Genomic DNA, 15,272 nt, shown 5'->3' on the forward strand with positions numbered 1-15,272 from the left:
TAAATAATCGAGCAGGACTTGCCATTTACAGATGTTGCAAAGCAAGTTAGTGTATTTGTAGCTGGTGCATGACAATATTCTTAAATAACTAAGTCTGTGCACACATTTTCATACATGGATTAAATGGTACCTCTTGTATGGGGAAAAAATATGACATGGTTTATATGTTGATAGCTGGGTCACTTGAGGTTTGGGTCTGTATTATTTGTGTTATTCTGCCAGTGAAGTGTACTGAAAAATTCTTCCACCCTTTCTATGCATGTGACTATTTCCACTTTATACACTGATTAGTCACAACATTAAAACCACCTGCCTGATATTGTGTAGTTTCCCCCACATGCTGCCAAAACAACTCTGATCTGTCGAGGCATGGACTCCACAAGACCTCTGACGGTGTCCTGTGGTGTCTGGTATCAAGATATTAGCAGCAGATCTTCAAGTCCTTGTTTTCAGACTTGTTTTCTCATCACATCCCACAAATGCTTGACTGGATTGAGATGTAGGGAATTTGGAAGCCATGTCAATATCTTGAACTGTTTTGTCATGTTCATGAATCATTCCTGAAGACATTTTGCAGTGTGGCAAAGTGCATTATCCGGCTGAAGGAGGCTATTACTATCAGTAAATACCGTTGCCCCCAAGGGGTGTACATGGTGTCCAGCAATCTTTAGATAGGTGGTATCTGTCAAAGAAACATCAACTTGAATGTAAGTCAAGTTGGGGAGCATGCACTGGTACAGTGCGTTGCCGCACCCAACACACAACAAAACAACTCGGGATCCCAGTTTGCAACCCCCCAGGTAGACGCGTGGTCCAGTACCACCCTACGGAAATTACCCTCTATCTGCCGCGGCCAGGTGTTATGTGGGCAACCCCTTGAAGTGGTCCAGCCCCTCGGGTCCCCAACAATGAGGATCTTACGAGCCGGATCACTCTCGGGGGGGAAAACGCACCACATGGCTGTAGTGCCACAACTGACGCTCCCTCACAATGCAGGTAATGTGCCTCATTCGGGACTTCATGAGCAACCACTCATTTGACACAATGTCAAACCAATGGTACCCAAGGATTTTCCGGAGAGACACAGTACCGAAGGAGTCCAGTCTTCCTCTCAGGTCACTGGATAGTGTCCATATCTCGTAACCATATAGCAAGATAGGAAGCACCAGGACTCTAAAGACTTGAACCTTCATCCTTTTGCATAGATATCGGGAGTGCTACACACCCCTTTCCAGCGACCTCATGACCCCCCATGCTCTCCCAATCCGTCTACTTCATAGGAAGAGTCACCAGAAACATGAATGTCACTGCCAAGGTAAGTAAACCTCTCAACAAGGTCAACACTCTCTCCCCAAACAGACACACTGCTGATGGCTGAGCCCAAGAGGTCTTTAAAGGCCTGGATCTTGGTTTTTATCCAGGACACTCGCAAGCTCAGACACTCAGACTCCTTGCTCAGTCTCTTGAGCGCCCCGATCAGTGCCTCCATTGACACCGTGAAGATCACAGCATCGTCAGCAAAGTCAAGATCCGTGAATCTTTCTTCACCAACATATGCCCCACAGCCGCTGGACCCCACGGCCTTGCCCAACACCCAGTCCACACAAGCATTGAACAGAGTAGGAGCAAGAACACACCCCTGACAAACCCCAGAATCAACTGGGAAAAAACGCAGAGGGTCCTGCCTCCACTTTTCACAGCACTCACAGTACCAGTGTACAGGCCGGCCATAATATTCAGCAACCTCGAGGGGATCCTGCGAACCCTCAGGATGTCCCACAACTTGAATGCTAGGACCTAAAATTTCCCAGCAGAACATTGCTTTCCTTTCTATAGTGCATCCTGCTGCCATCTCTTCCCTAGTGAAATGACATGAATGTGACTGTCCTCATGGTCTACAAGAAACTATAATTCATCACATTAGGATACCTTATTCCATTGCTCCATGGACAAGTTCAGACGCTTTGTAGTGGGTATGGGTTGGCATTAGACCAGACAGGCTACCCTTTACTCCCCATGCACATCAGTGAACCTTGGCTGCCCATGACCCTGTTGCTGGTTCTCTGGTTGTCCTTCCTTAGACCACTTTGGTAGGTACTAACCACTTCAAATTGGAAATGCCCCAGAAGACCTGCCGTTTTGGAGATGCTCTGGCCCATTTGTCTAGCCACCACAATTTCGCCCTTGTCAGAGTTACTCGGATTCTTACACTTGTCCTTTTTTCCTGTTTCCATCACATCACCTTCAACTAACTGCTCAACAAGATAATCAATGTTATTCTCTTAACCTGTTGGTGGTTTTAATGCTGTGGCTGATCAGTGTATACAAAAACCATTATTGAATGGTCTGTGGCTACAGTACACATTTTTGCAAATTCAAGGACTTGGTTTGTATATGAACATAATTTGCAAATGGGGAAACTCAAACTGTCCTGTAAAAGCATATGTTTGTCCATTTTGTCACATTATTTGTGTTAGGGCTGAATATTTTTTCTGAAAAGCACACAAAGCAGTGGTTTCACATAGAAATCAACATTAAATGTTTGTTGCTGTGTGCTGTGGCCACCAGTTAGCCAGGAATGTGTGGGTAGACTGGCTGCCAGGCTGTCTTTACGTGGCAGGGTGCGGGGATGGCAGCAGCGGTTGCAGTGCATCACAATCTGGTTTGTATCTCTTGTCATTGTAAGTGGCAGTTCTCCCAGGTGAACGTTGCTGTAGGTGCGTCAGCTATACAAACCTGTTCAGCACCACTATCGCCAGATGCTGGTACCTCACATTTGTTTTTGATCACAAGTATCAAAATCAGAGTCTGACAAGTCCAAGTCCAATTCAGCAATAATATGCAAAACATCATTCACAGAGTATTTTGCTTTGCGCATCTGCTTCAATCTCTCTTCAGGTGTCGTTGCCATTTTTGACATTGTTTACTCCTCACTACTCGCACAAGCGGAGGAAATATTGGTACGGACAAAGTCGATATTTCCCCCGAAAGAGTCAAAAATGTGGTTTTTGAGAAATGTTTTTATATTTTCCCAAAATAAATTGAAAGATAATGGGTGGCTACGGTGGGTTGGCACCCTACCCGGGATTGTTTCCTGCCTTGTGCCCTGTGTTGGCTGGGATTGGCTCCAGCTGACCCCCGTGACCCTGTGTTCAGATTCAGCGGGTTGGAAAATGGATGGATGGATGGATAATGGGTGGACAACTTCAGTAAGGCTCATTTGTCATCTTGTTTACCTGCAGTATGATTACCTCTGTAGTTACATATCAAGCTTCTGTAAAGTTCTAATTTACCTTTGGGGGACAAATAAAGTATATCTATCTATCTATCTATCTATCTATCTATCTATCATTGAGGTCAGTAGATGTGAGATCCCACAGGTTTTAGAAATACTGTACTAAACTGACATAGTATACTGGGATACTGTCACTCATTCTGAGTGAGCTACTAGCCTTGTCCCCAAGTGTTGATTATTATTGGGGTTGATGGGAAGCACTGATAATGTGTTGTTTTTCCTCTCTGTTTTCCCTCACTGTGTATATGCATTTATGCACTTTAGTATTTATCAGTCTTTTATGTAAAAAAAAAAAAAAAGCGAGCTTTCTTTTCAGATTATTTTTGATTTTGCAATGCAAAATGCTTATGAAAAAACTCTGGATGTGTCCATCACGTTTTGTAGGTGTGGAATTTGCATGTAAACAGGCTATTGTGAATTGAGAACAGAATAAGTATCCTTCCTTTAATATATATCATTTTGTCTTTTTGTCATAGACATACAGTAGTTCTGAAATGCAGGCAGCATTATGTTGTCGTCTTAATGTAAAAAAAAATGACAAGTACAGTTTTAATTAATAAAGCAAATGCCTGAATCAAATAGCACATCACACTTTTGAATAACTTAAAAAATGTCAAACTTATCCTTAAAAATGTTATATAAAATACTAGCTGTCCCCCATGGCTCCCCCCACGTAGTAGTGAAACTTTAAAAATCAATAAAAAAAAATTTAATTCTGGCCAAGCAGAAGGTAGGTACACTCCGTCAAACATTGGCATTGTATGTGATCATGTTTACCTTTGATGGGAGAGCGCCCCCCACATGGGGAGAAAAGCATGTGGCTGTGATATCTGTGGCAATCAGCAGTTACCATCTAAAATGCACGTAGCTCTGATATCTCTCTCTCAAAAATGTCAAATGTTACTCCTTAACAATCTGTAGATGGTAATATCTGTTGAACAAATGGGTATCGTTAGCTAAGCGGAGGCAAGGTACGCTCCAACATGTGGCGAGAGGTAGACCGACTTGAACGGAGGCTGGCACGTGAATGAGGAGGGCCCCACCACCCTCCCCTCGGCCAGCAGCCTGTCTCTCGGATTTGCGCAAATAAATCTTTACCGCAAACGAACTGTGATACTGAGCACAATGAGAGAAGTTGCAAAATCAACTGGAATGTTCAAGCAAATTATAGAATAAAATCAGATCTAAGTCCATTAAATAGTACAGACATTTTTTTTATATACTGTGTGTATGTACGTGTGTGTGTGTATAATATATATATATTATATATATATATTTCTCTTCTGGTTTGTCCTGCTTCCACTTCAAAACCGGTCCCGCCCACATGCAGCCGACACGGTATTTCTCGATTCCAATTCGTCCTCTTCCAAACCCTTCCCCACGCTGCCTGCGGCCTCCCATACACCTTGCTATTTTCGTTATACTGCAACGGCTGTTTCTTAAGCCTTTGTTATAAAATGAATGACAGTATCTTCTCTGTCGACAGGTCTTTGTACATGTTATGGTTTACCCACTTTTATTCCCTTACGGAGACATTGGCTGGCACAAAGATTTACAATATTTTCCCGATTAAAGAACCGCCAAGCAAATAAGGCTTACTCAATGGCAATTTTACACGTACAGACTAGCAATGAGGAATACATTTAGTATTTTGCACTCCAGCGACAAACTATTCCAACAGTACATCGTAGATGCGTATGTTAAAACAGAGGGCACCCATCTCAACTATCTGATTAGATCAACAAGATCTGCACATGGATCAATACAAAGGACTATCAGACGTACTGCAAGCAAACGCTGAAAATAACAACATACGTGTAGGCAAAATGATCATATTACCATCCACATTTCCAGGAAGTTCAAGATACATGCAACAAGACTAACGGCAGAACTACCTTCTCAGTGTTTACCACAACAATAAGACCCAGTTGCTCAACTTTACGGTGATATTAATTTCTCGACTGTGACTCCCCAAAAACTTGCTGCAAGAGCAATACTGAGCGTCACAAACAACGATTCTCTACATATTAACAACAAACTTCTTGCTGTTATACAGGGTGAAAAAGTGACCTTCAAGAGTGTAGATACAGTAGTCAGTGATGATCCTAATGATCAACTAACGTACCCACAGGAGTTTTTACACACCCTCACACCAACTGGCATGCCTCCCCATATCCTTCATATGAAGGTGGGAGCTATAGTTATGCTCCTCCGAAATATTATGCCATCAAAAGGTCTTTGCAACGAAACAACTCATCGTTACCCGAATACATACAAATATTATTGAGTGCAAACTGATCACTATCCAAAATTCTGAAACAATCTTCATTCCCAGAATCTCTCTCCTTCCTTCCGACACCAATCTCCCTTTGACATTTAAACGCACACAATTCCCACTCAGACTCGCCTTCTCCGTGACTGTCAACAAGTCACAAGGACAAATGTTTGCAAAGATTTGCGTTAATCTACAACAACCAATCTTCAGCCACGTCAGTTGTACGTGGCTTTTTATAGGGTTAGATCTTTTGACTCATCTGTCGTCTCCACCAAAACACCTACTCACAACTACATCTTTCAAGAAGTATTTATTTCTTCTTGATTTCTGAATTCCTTTCTCACCATTTTCCATTCCTATTCTTACACCGCCATATGCTACGGCGGGCGTTGGCTAGTATATATATATATATATATATATATATATACACACACAGTGAAACCTCGGTTCACGAACGTCTCTGAACATGTACAAATCAGGTTACGACCAAAAAGTTTGTGTATGTATGTGTGTATGTATATATATATATATATATGTATGTATGTGTGTGTGTGTGTATGTATGTGTGTATATATATATATAATATGTGTGTGTGTATGTATATACAGTGCATTCAGAAAGTATTCACAGCGCATCACTTTTTCCACATTTTGTTAGATAGATAGATAGATACTTTATTAATCCCAATGGCAAATTCAGTTATTTTAAATTTAAATTTGTTACAGCCTTATTTCAAAATGGATTAAATTCATTTTTTTCCTCGGTATTCTACACACAACAATTTTACACACCCCATAATGACAACGTGAAAAAAGTTTACTTGAGGTTTTTGCAAATTTATTAAAAATAAAAAAACTGAGAAATCACATGTACATAAGTATTCACAGCCTTTGCTCAATACTTTGTCGATGCTCCTTTGGCAGCAATTACTGCCTCAGGTCTTTTTGAATATGATGCCACAAGCTTGGCACACCTATCCTTGGCCAGTTTCGCCCATTCCTCTGGGCTCTGGCTGGGCCACTCAATGATATTCACAGAGTTGTCCTGAAGCCACTCCTTTGATATCTTGGCTGTGTGCTTAGGGTCGTTGTCCTGCTGAAAGATGAACCGTTGCCCCAGTCTGAGGTCAAGAGCATTCTGGATCAGGTTTTCATCCAGGATGTCTCTGTACATTGCTGCAGTCATCTTTCCCTTTATCTTGACTAGTCTCCCAGTTCCTGCCGCTTAAAAACATCCCCACAGCATGATGCTGCCACCACCATGCTTCACTGTAGGGATGGTGCCAGGTTTTCCCCAAATGTGACGCCTTGCATTCACACCAAAGAGTTCAATCTTTGTCTCATCAGACCAGAGAATTTTCTTTCTCATGGTCTGAGAGTCCTTCAGGTGCCTTTTGGCAAACTCCAGGCGGGCTGCCATGTGCCTTTTACTAAGGAGTGGCTTCTGTCTGGCCACTCTACCATACAGGCCTGATTGCTGGATTTCTGCAGAGATGGTTGTCCTTCTGGAAGGTTCTGCTCTCTCCACAGAGGACCTCTGGAGCTCTGACAGAGTGACCATTGGGTTCTTGGTCACCTCCCTGACTAAGGACCTTCTCCCCCGATCGCTCAGTTTAGATGGCCGGCCAGCTCTAGGAAGAGTCCTAGTGGTTTTGAACTTCATCCACTTATGGATGATGGAGGCCACTGTGCTCATTGGGACCTTCAAAGCAGCAGAAATTTTTCTGTAACCTTCCCAAGATTTGTGCCTTGAGACAATCCTGTCTCGAAGGTCTACAGACAATTCTTTTGACTTCATGCTTGGTTTGTGCTCTGACATGAACTGTCAACTGTGGGACCTTATATAGACAGGTGTGTGCCTTTCCAAATCACGTCCAATCAACTGAATTTACCACAGGTGGACTCCAATTAAGCTGCAGAAACATCTCAAGGATGATCAGGGGAAACAGGATGCACCTGAGCTCAATTTTCAGCTTCATGGCAAAGGCTGTGAATACTTATGTACATGTGCTTTCTCAATTTTTTTATTTTTAATAAATTTGCAAAAACCTCAAGTAAACTTTTTTCACGTTGTCATTATGGGGTGTTGTGTATAGAATTCTGAGGAAAAAAATGAATTTAATCCATTTTGGAATAAGGCTGTAACATAACATATTATACATATATGTTGTATGTATATACAGTATATGTATGTATGTGTATATATGTATGTATATATAATGTATGTATATGTGTGTGTGTGTGTGTGTGTGTATATATATAAGAACGCCATGAAATATTACAAACAACTATCCTTCAAATACACCCAAGGGTCAAAAACAACCTTTTGACTTTTCTACAGATAAAAGGACAGTCACAGTGATTAGTGCATTATAAGGACACATTGCTATGGTATAAAGGAGACCCACTAGCGTTTCTTGACACACTTCTGAATAATTTGCTGGCAGAAAGCACTTGATCAAGGTGTGTTATAGAGGGAATGCAAAGCATTTTTCATAATGGCCATCAGTTTTGTCTGCATCCAACAACTGAGCCTGCTTTCTTAATCAGCTTACTGACTATTGAACTTCTCTTGTAGAGATATTACTAGCCCAGTACACCACAACACAAAAAAAAAAATCACACTGACCATCACAGAACTGTTGAACATGTAAAAGATGTCACTTTACACATTAAGGAATTCAGTCTCCTAAGAAAAAAAGAGTCTGCTTTGCCATTTCTTATATAGCTCATTTGTGTTCTAGACCAGAACAGGTTGTCATTGATGTGGACCCCTAAGTACTTGTAATAATGACTGGACATGGAGTTATTATTTTTTTTTTTTTTTGGTGCGTTGAAATTCAATACCAGTGCCTTGGTTTTATTGATGTCTGGAGCTTCAGTGGCAGACTGTAGGGGTAGAAGAGAATATCACAAAGTTGGTCAGCACGGGCCTTAAGAATATGAAGACTGACTCTATCCCATCCCATGGCTTTTCCCGTGTGTGGTCTCTTCACTTGGTCATTAGTCTTGCACACCTCATACTGATCATCAGAGGTGGATTTAATACGGCCATTACTAGTTGAAATGGAAGGAGTTTTTGATGCAGCAGAGATGGAAGCAGGAACTATGCCTACTTTATGCCAAATTCCAGACGGCCCCTTATACAATTGAGTGTTGGTATCTTTTCTCACTTAACTATACATTTTTGTATTAGGAGCATTGGTACTACTTGGATCCAGAGTAAAGTTATATAAACTTCCTTATTCTGCTTAGTCTAGTTCAAGGTTTATAGGACCAGAGCCTATTCTACGAGATGTTGCTGAAAGGAAGGAAATAACTTGGACAGGGCGCCTGTCCATTGCAGGTCAGACTTCTGCCCACAATCCTTTGTGGCAAATTTGTGTTTGGTGAATTGATGATCCTAAATTTGACACATTTAAGTGTGAGTGTATACAAAATATAGGAGTTATTGAGTGTAGGTTGATGGGCTAAAATGGTAAATACATGTATTCAAAATTAACACAAAGTGTGAAGAAATTTGAGTTCTGAATACTTTCTAAATCCACTGTACTTGTATAGTTATTGTTACATGGGGCTGGCCATACCTGGTTTGCTAAATTGGTACATTACCTTAAACTTAATGTATATTGCCTTTTAAATTAGCATTATCTCAAACACAAATGTATTCTCTGTATTTGTATTTTTTGTAAAATGCATTAGGTAATTGCATCTGAAATAAAGAATAATGTTTTAATTATGAGATTACACATTAGCATTATGAGTTAGTATTCTTTTTATTTACATTGGATATAGCAATAATGCTAGCAAAAAGAATAAAGTTTGATTTAATTACTTTGTCTGGATTTTTATTACATTTAGTTTTTTTTACTTTTTCAGCCAACTGGCATCCACCTTTATGAGTGGGAAATCAAGCCCATTAACCAAACTGGGATATGTGTTGAAGGAATAAGAAGGTAAGTGATACCTGCCTTAAGTGTCTGGTATAAGTATTGCCGCAAAGACAGCTATGAAAACTAGTCTTTCAAGCAAGTAAAATAAAATATTGAAAAGATATTAATTTTAAGTATATGATCCAGAACTTCCTTAAAATGCTAATAGTGCTTATCTGTGTGTAAATATACGATATCGAAACTGTGTCCATACTTAACAATGCATTAAAAAAGGTAGATTGTCTTAATTTATTGAACTTTTGTTGTAGCAATAACTGTTTATTTATACACATTTATATATTTCTTTTTAATTGTGATCTACTAGAGATATGAATGAGGAGGCATTATTATGGCACAGCAACCTAATCTGTAAACGAATAGCACGTAATGTTGTGATGACTATCACTGGCAGTGTGTATGTCTTGGTTGGAAAGATGAATCCAAGTTCTCGTAAAAGTAAAGGTAAGAGGAGTTATGTAATTTTAAGTATTTGAAGACTGGTGGTTCATTTAGCTTCAGTAGTCTCCAGCACTAACACGCACAACCATTTTCGATGGTTTTAATAGTGCTAGCAGTCTAGATGATATTTCTTCACCTGGTTGGCAAAATGAGAGAGAAATCAAACTCTCTGGATGTTTTACCTTCATCTTTACTGTTAAAGGTTTTTGACACTATCAGCCCTTGCTTAGTTGATGTTATAAATCTGTGCCTTCTATCAGGCTGTGTTCCCAGCTATTTAAAAATGCCATTGTTCAGCCATTGCTCAGAAAAAGCAAATCTTGATCCAGCTCTGACTTAACATTAGATATTGGGTTATAGCTCTTTCATTTCTAGTATTTTAGAAAAGGTTTTTACCATGCAACTTACAGATTTCTTGAAGTGAATAAAACATATGGCAAATTTCTGTCTGGTTTTCACAAAATACATTTACAGTAGGTGAATCTGCTCTTACTAATGTTTCCAATGATCTTAAATGGCCACTGAACCTTCTGTCTTGATTGTATTGGATCTCAGTTCAGCATTTGAAACTGTAGATCATCAGATCCTGATTCATAGGTTAAACCAGTTGATTGCTGTTTCAGGTTATAATTTGGATTGGTTTGTCTGTGTTCAGAATAGGAGCTTTTTCTGTTTATGTTAGAAAATTATACTGCTCTGGTGTCATGTGGAGTCCTTGGTGTTCTTTTTTGAGGGTCTATTTTGTTTATATTTTCTCTCTCTGGGACAGGTTATTAGTTATTTTAATAATATTATAATTGTTAATGTAGATAATGTCCAGCTTTATTTTTCCTTTAAACATGATGACTTTGTGTTTTGATCCACGTTAGATTATTGACAAAGTCATGTTTTGTTTTTTTTTTTCATTTAAGAAATGTTGCCAGATTCTTATTCATGCTTTTATTTCCTCTTGTTTGGACTTTTGTAATAGACTTTTTATTTATCTGAACAAATCATTGAACTGCTTTTAATCAGTCCAAAATTCTGCTGCAAGGCTTTTAACAAGAACAAATAGAAAGTCTCATATGACTCCTGTTTTAGTGGCATTGCATTGACTCCCAATTAATTTAAAAAATAATTTTAAAATTCTTGTTCTTACCTGTCATATCATGCATGGCCAAGTTCCCGAATGTGTAGTAGAATGTCTCCATCCTCACTCTGAGTCATTCTCTTAGGTCCTCTAGTCAGGGTCTCCTGACTAGCCTCAGGGCTCGATTAAAGATTTGTGGTGATTGGCTTTCAAGGTGGTAGCTCCAAGGCTTTGGAAATCACTTCCTCTGGCCCTGTGCTCCGAGAACACTGTAAATGCTGTAATTTTTAAAAGAAAACTTAACTTTTCAAACAGGCATTTGGTTGTTGGTTTTATTTATTTTAGCTATTCCAGATAAGTTATGTTTGCAATTTTTGAGATTTTATGGTTATTGGTTTTATATATATCCTGTATATATGTATTTATTTTGTATGTGAAGCACTGTGTGGCTTTATTTATATAGCATCTTTCATAGACATAAAGTTTTACTAATGCAACTTTGAAGAAATAGTGGGAGTGTGTGGCCGACAAACATTAATTTTCCACTGCTTATCTGAAGCCAGGTCGTGGGGGCAACAGTCTTAGCCGTGAGGACCATATGTCCTTTCACCCTGCCACACTTGTCATCTCATATTGTGGAATCCCAAGGCGTTCCTAGGTCATCTGGGAGATATAATCCTCCCAGCGAGCTGTGTCTCTTCCTGGGGACTCCTCCCAGCTGGTCGTGCCCGTAAAACCATCTCAGCTTGGCATCCAGGAAGCATCCATATCAGATGCCCAACCTATCTCAGTTGGCTCCTCTCGATGTGGAGGGTCAGTGCCTGTACTCTGTTCCTCTCTCATGAGTCTGTGCTTCTCACGCTGTCTCTAAGGGAGAGCCCAGCATCCCTGCAGTGAAAACTCATTTTTGGCCACTTGCACTCATGATTTTATTCTTTCGGTCATTACTCAAAGCTCATGACCACAGGTGAGGGTAGGGATGTAGATCGACTGGTAAATTGAGAGCTTCACCTTCTGACTCAGCTCCATCTTCACCACTACAGATTGTTATAGCAAACATATAACATGAAAATCACAGACAGGGCAAGAGACAAAGTACAGCCCACATCCACTGGAAACAGTGCTGGTGTTTTTCCGAGCATTTGGACAAAACCCACACTGTGATTTAACAGGGGCTAATTTTCCCTTATCAGGTGCCCTGTAATCCCAAACTCTCCCAGCATTCCCCACTGAATCCCTCGAGGAACAGTCATCTGCCTTCTCTAAGTCCACAAAACATATATAGACTGATTAGTCATACTTCTGTGCCCCCTCCAGAATCCTCATGAGTCTCCTGTTTAATACACTGGCATAAGCTTTTCCAGGGAGGCTGAGGAGTGTGATCTTCCGATAGTTGGAGCAAACCCTCCTGTTCCCCCTTTTATGAGTGGGGACCACCAGCCCTGTCTGCCGCTCCAGACGCAAGCTCCCGATGACCATATAGCTCCAACCATGACAGCCCAACAATGTTCAGAGCCTTCAGCTATTCTGGGAGGATCTCATCCACCTACGGGCCTTGCCACTGTGGAGTTGCTTAACTACCTCATCAACCTCCCTCAGGGAAATTGGCAATGATCCCCTATCAGCTTCAGGCTCTGCCTCCTCCTCCACAGAGGGGTGTGTCCATCCAGTTCAGGAGCTCCTTAAAGTGTTACTTCCACCACCAGACAACACCTTCAGTCTGGGTCAGCATTTCTTCACCTTTGCTGAGAACACCCTGGGTGAATCCCTGCCTTCCATTTCTGAGTTGTGTGATGGTTTACCAGAACCTCTTTGAGCACAATCAATAGTTGCTGTCCATGGTCTCTCCAAACTCCTCCCACACCCAGGCTTTTGCTTCCCTGACCTCCAGGGCCACAGGTCTTTTGGCCTGGTACTCTGAACTGGGATTTGGTGCATTGGCCCACATACTGTGTGGTAGTCAGAGTCCTCTCCTCCCGTGTTGTTCAGCCTCACAGAAGCAGACCTTTCATTCTGTAGGACAAACTCTAACGTGGCATCAACAACAACATTTATTTATTTATATAGCACATTTTCATACAAAAAGTAGCTCAAAGTGCTTTACATAATGAAGAAAAGAAAAATAAAAGACAAAATAAGAAATTAAAATAAGGCAACATTAGTTAACATAGAAAAGGAGTAAGGTCCGATGGCTAGGGTGGATAGAAAAAAACAAAAAAAAAAAAAACTCCAGAAAGCTGGAGAAAAAAATAAAATCTGTAGGGGTTCCAGGCCACGAGACCGCCCAGTCCCCTCTGGGCATTCTACCTAACATAAATAAAATAGTCCTCTTTGTAGTTAGGGTTCTCACGGAGTCACTTGATGCTGATGGTCATACAGACTAATGGCTTTTAATCCATCCATCATTTTTGGAACATCATGATACTTAGAGTAGATGCGCCACCACCAAAAGGACACCGGAAAAGGAAACAGAAGAGAGAGTAGGGGTTAGTACAGATTTTAGAGCCACCATGAATAGTTATTATAATGAATTGGATATACAGAGTATCAGGATTAAATTACAGTGAAGTTATGAGAAGGCCATGTTAAAGTAATGTGTTTTCAGCAGTTTTTTAAATATACATCGACAGTATAGGGAATCGATAAGAAGCACGCTCCTATCTGATGCCTTTCACCCCCAGGCAACTCCAGACTAAAGGAGAGTCCAGCCTCTTTCGAGGGGTTTGGTTCCAGAACCAAGTTAGTGACCCTCCTACATAGGATATAATACACTTAAGTGCATTTTCCTCCACTCTTATACATTCACCACAGTCATGTCCTTCCTTTTCACAAAATCCACTACCTCCTTGACACCATAACTACCCATCACCTCCTGATCCCTTCTGTTCCCTTCACCAACATGTACATTAAAATCCACACCAATTACCACTCTCTCTCCCCTGGGTACATTCTCTACTGCTTAATCCTGCTCACTCCAGACATCATCTTTCTCATCCACCAAACACCCAGTTTGCAAGGCATATGCACTAATAACATTCATTACACCTTCAATTTCCAGCTTCATCATCGTCACTCTGTCTGGCACTGTTTTTCACCTCCAAAACATTCTTGGCATATTGTTCTTTCAGGATATCCCCTAACCCAATTCTCCTTCCAATCACACCACGGTAGAACAGTTTGAGCCTGCCTCTGATATACTTGGACTTACTCCCCATCCGTCTGGTCTCTTGCACACACAATATATCAACCTTCCTTCTTTCCATCATATTGGCTGTCTCCATTTACCAGTCATACTGCCAACATTCAAAGTTCCTACCATCTCCTCCACTTTCCTCTCCCCTCTTTTCCTGCCTCCGGACACACCTTCCCCCTCTTTTCCTTCAGCCAACAGTAATCCAATTTCCACCAGGACCCTGCTGACTAACAGTACTTTTGATGGACGTTGTTAACCTAGGCCAGGGGTCGGCAACCCGCGGCTCTGGAGCCACATGCGGCTCTTCAGCCTCCTTGTAGTGGCTCCCTTTGGCCTTGACAAAAAAAAAAACATGAAAATGAATAATGGCAATTTCTTAATTTAAGTTGTATTTATATATATATATATATATATATATATATATATATATATATATATATGTTTATTTACGACTACTACTGTTATACATTTTAACATCTAATTTAGAGAGTTTAATTCTGCGTGGACAGAAGCAATTGCCTTCACCGCCAACGACGCTGGCTTACCGGTGTGCTTAATATGTCGCGATAAATTATCGAACAACAAAAAATGTAACGTTGAAAGACATTTTGGAAACAAGCACTCAGCATTCAAAATACCCAAGTGAAGATAAGCGAAAGAGAGCAATTTCAGAACTGCAACGGAAAGCTGAACAGAGCAAACATACTTTCAAAAAGTGGATCACTTCTACACAGTCAACTACAGCTGCTAGTTTTGTGGCAGCTCAAGAGATCGTAAGGAGGGGTAAGCCGTTCACAGACGGAGAATACATGAAAGAATCGTTCATAAAAATATCAGAGCATCTATTCTCCGACTTTAAAAACAAACGGGAAATTGTTCAGAAAATGCAAGCTGCATTTAGAGAAAGATTCAGTGAGTTCAGAAAGGAAAAACACACACTCTCTCCTTCCCTGTCACACCCCTGGACATCGACCCATCCCTGCTGAACACATCCGCATTCACAGGAGTGAGTAAGTAAGCCCGATCTAGAAATTGAACTGGACGACATGG

At 40.7% G+C, this 15,272-nt stretch overlaps 1 protein-coding gene across 4 annotated transcripts in view; it reads left to right on the forward strand.

The window, feature by feature from the left end:
• The window catches only part of mis18bp1 (MIS18 binding protein 1), a 62,379-nt gene that overhangs the window by 13,002 nt on the left and 34,105 nt on the right, over positions 1–15,272 (forward strand). For all 4 annotated transcript variants that reach the window (XM_051919906.1, XM_028821703.2, XM_051919907.1 and 1 more), the window contains 2 exons: positions 9,449–9,525; positions 9,827–9,963. In XM_051919906.1, coding sequence (XP_051775866.1) covers positions 9,449–9,525; positions 9,827–9,963 — 214 coding nt within the window. The remainder of the gene's footprint in view (positions 1–9,448; positions 9,526–9,826; positions 9,964–15,272) is intronic.

Source organism: Erpetoichthys calabaricus, chromosome 16 (assembly GCF_900747795.2).
Source record: "Erpetoichthys calabaricus chromosome 16, fErpCal1.3, whole genome shotgun sequence".
Classification (NCBI taxonomy): domain Eukaryota; kingdom Metazoa; phylum Chordata; class Cladistia; order Polypteriformes; family Polypteridae; genus Erpetoichthys; species Erpetoichthys calabaricus.